The sequence below is a fragment of the Solanum verrucosum genome, unplaced genomic scaffold (assembly GCF_900185275.1).
Source record: "Solanum verrucosum unplaced genomic scaffold, falcon-dt-bn FXZP01000079.1, whole genome shotgun sequence".
Classification (NCBI taxonomy): domain Eukaryota; kingdom Viridiplantae; phylum Streptophyta; class Magnoliopsida; order Solanales; family Solanaceae; genus Solanum; species Solanum verrucosum.
Genome location: NW_026020368.1, coordinates 3,412,339 through 3,415,182, shown reverse-complemented (window position 1 = coordinate 3,415,182; position 2,844 = coordinate 3,412,339). Strand labels below are relative to the sequence as shown.

General features: G+C 33.3%; 1 protein-coding gene and 1 pseudogene across 1 annotated transcript in view; one reads left to right on the top strand and one right to left on the bottom strand.

Moving 5' to 3' along the window:
* LOC125837947 (uncharacterized) overlaps window positions 1-977 on the top strand; it is a 2,527-nt pseudogene extending 1,550 nt beyond the window's left edge.
* The window catches only part of LOC125838010 (uncharacterized), a 56,503-nt gene extending 54,236 nt beyond the window's left edge, over window positions 1-2,267 (bottom strand). Inside the window, exon 1 of the mRNA XM_049517063.1 lies at window positions 1,874-2,267. Coding sequence (XP_049373020.1) covers window positions 1,874-2,267 — 394 coding nt within the window. The remainder of the gene's footprint in view (window positions 1-1,873) is intronic.
* Between the last annotated feature and the right edge of the window lie 577 nt (window positions 2,268-2,844).

Sequence of the window (2,844 nt, the reverse complement as noted above, 5' to 3'; positions counted from 1 at the left end):
TAAAGGGGTTGTTGATGTAAAGCAAGTGTCTAGACATAGTAATACAGGAGATATGATGACCAAGACAATCCGGACCAATAATTTTAGGCTTGCCTAGACTTGATTGGTGTGAGTTGTACTCAGTAAGCCCTTTGGAGGGTTGGGAGCAAGGCAAATATGTGTTATTTCAATGATGAAAGGAATTCAAGCCAAAGGGAAGATTTGTTAATTATGTCTTGAATTATTCTCTTGTTTATTTTAGGAAACTATAATTCCTATTTGTTTAGTTAGGAGACCCTTTGTCCTAATAGATTTGGAGAAGGAAATTATTGTTCTTATAGGATTGGGAAAACATTTTACATATTGGTTTGGGGCCACTTGGGATCTATATATAGGGGATATAGTTGGGGATTCTCAGACATGATACACAATGTAGTCCTAAGGGCTTATAAGTGGTCATTTGGTTGGGAACAAGTATCCCAGGATTAGTTATCCTGGGATAACTTATCCCACCATGTATATGGATTACTTATCCCATCACTATGATCTAAATGGTGGGATAAGTTATTCCAAACATGACAACCAAACAAGATACACAAATTTTATCCATCACAATTTTCTTATCCCATCACTATTTATTTTCTTATCCCATCACTATGATATAAAAGTATTGTAAGCTTCTTCTTTTCTTTCATAGTGGAAAACTCTCTTTGCTTTTGTTGGTAGGATTACGCCTAACCTAACTTCATTAAATCTTTATGTTATTCTACTTCTCTATTTTTTCTTTGTTTGTGATTGTGTGCTAGTTAATCTACGATATTTCCTCATCAATAGAGATACAATGCAATTCCATTTAACCTTGTGAATGAAATTGGATATATCTTCAAAAATCCCACTATTTCTCTTCTTCCACCTTTGAGTTTGGTTATTATTCATTTCTTTTTGTAGTTCAATTATTGTTTTACCTTGTTTTGACTTTTGTTCAGGTTGATTTGTAAGATTGCCTATATTATCTTGCTATAACTTTTTCATTTATGTTATTTCTTTTTCTATACTACTTTTGACTGTTTTTCTCTTGAGCTAAGGGTCTATCATAGATAGCCTCTCTACCTAGGTAGGAGTAAGGTCAATGTACATTTACCCTCTTCAAATCCCATTTTGTTGGATTACATTGGGTATTTTTCTATTGTGAATAATTAAACATTATAAAAACAGGTAGACATTCTCCAAAATACAACAACCATTCCAAATATTTTCAGTACGAACAACACATTTGTGTTTACACTTTTATATATTTTGATTCTTATAATACACAATTCGACAAAAAAATGGATGTCAATGACTTCCCTAATAATTTCTAAAGTAAAATGAGTAACCTCAAAGCTTAACCAACATATATCTATACTACCTGTAGGTAGAGTTGTTAGATAATGAGCTACATCCATTATTCTCTTGAATAATTAATGGAAAAAATGGATATTCAAAATACTTTTCAATGAGTATTAGAAATATTAAATACTCCTATTAAATATGAGAACATAACAAAGTTTACTCCTAGCAGCCATTATACAAATTTTCACATTTTGTTTGGTAAATTGCAATTACTTATAACTGGTATGATAACATTCACATTTGACAGAAAAGGAAACAAACAAAGTACTCCGTAAAGATTAGAGATTGAACAAAGTCCATGGACAAGGATACATATGTAAAGGCCAAGGGGTGAGACAGGTGATTTAGAATTTGTCTCACACTATTGTTCCAAGTGCATTAAATTTATTTGGAAATTTAGTATACACAGTGAGCCATGTGGTAAGTGTTGTTTCTTTTAATTGATGCAAACAACTGAATAAATCTCTACATACTATATACCGAAGAGCTTGTGGAAGCTAACCTTTTGAGTTTGGCGACTGCTTTGAAGGAATCATCCAACTGAATGAGGCAAAGAATTGGTCGATATCCATACCAGGATACTCAGATTGGACATACTTTTTAACTGAAGTCTTACTTCGGAAAGCATTTTTCTTTCCATCTTTCGGTGCCTGAAAACGCTCCGGAAGATACAAATATCTATCTTTGAAGGTGCCTGAATTTGTAGCTCTTTTCCCTGTCCTCCAGCCCCACTTATCACCAACATTTGGCCAATCCACAGGCGCATATGGTAAACCTTCACCAGAGTCATACTCAGAAACTGGATAAAGTTGAAGCCCAGTTTCATTGATTCTAGATGCACTCCCATTATATACAACAAGTGCTAGACTCTCCCCAACCTCCTCCTTGCCTGACATTTAGATGGAAATCTCTAACTCTGTTGATACCAATGAAAGTCTAAAACCATGGAAAAATAAAAAAGAAATGTCAGAAGTCCACATCAGAAAGCAAACTGTTTTTGGCTGTAATAAATATAATGTAAGAACTACAAGTATTGGCAACCTGACCAGAGCGGATGAATGCTTGACATAAACATTTGAATTTATACAACACTTTATCGGTTTCCCCCATTAATACTATGTTTTGAATTTACTTCACCCCTAATTTTAGAAGAAAACAATCAGCTCAACTATATATTTAATTACACTTTCTATTTATAGGAGACAGTTCCATTTAGAATAGGTAGTTAGAGTTTGCACTTTTATTTAGTGGCGGAACTAGTTACTGCAATGTAGTTAATTGGATCCCCTTCACTGAAAAATTATATTGTTCAATTATGACAAACCTAATCTTTCTAGTTATGTGTAAATTGTTGAATCCCCTTGGCATAAGGGAAGATACCAGTGTAGTGGACAATGGGGTTCAAAATTTGTTTTAGATCATATATTAAAATCTTAGGTGTACATTCTAGTATTTATCTCAAAATTTATTTTC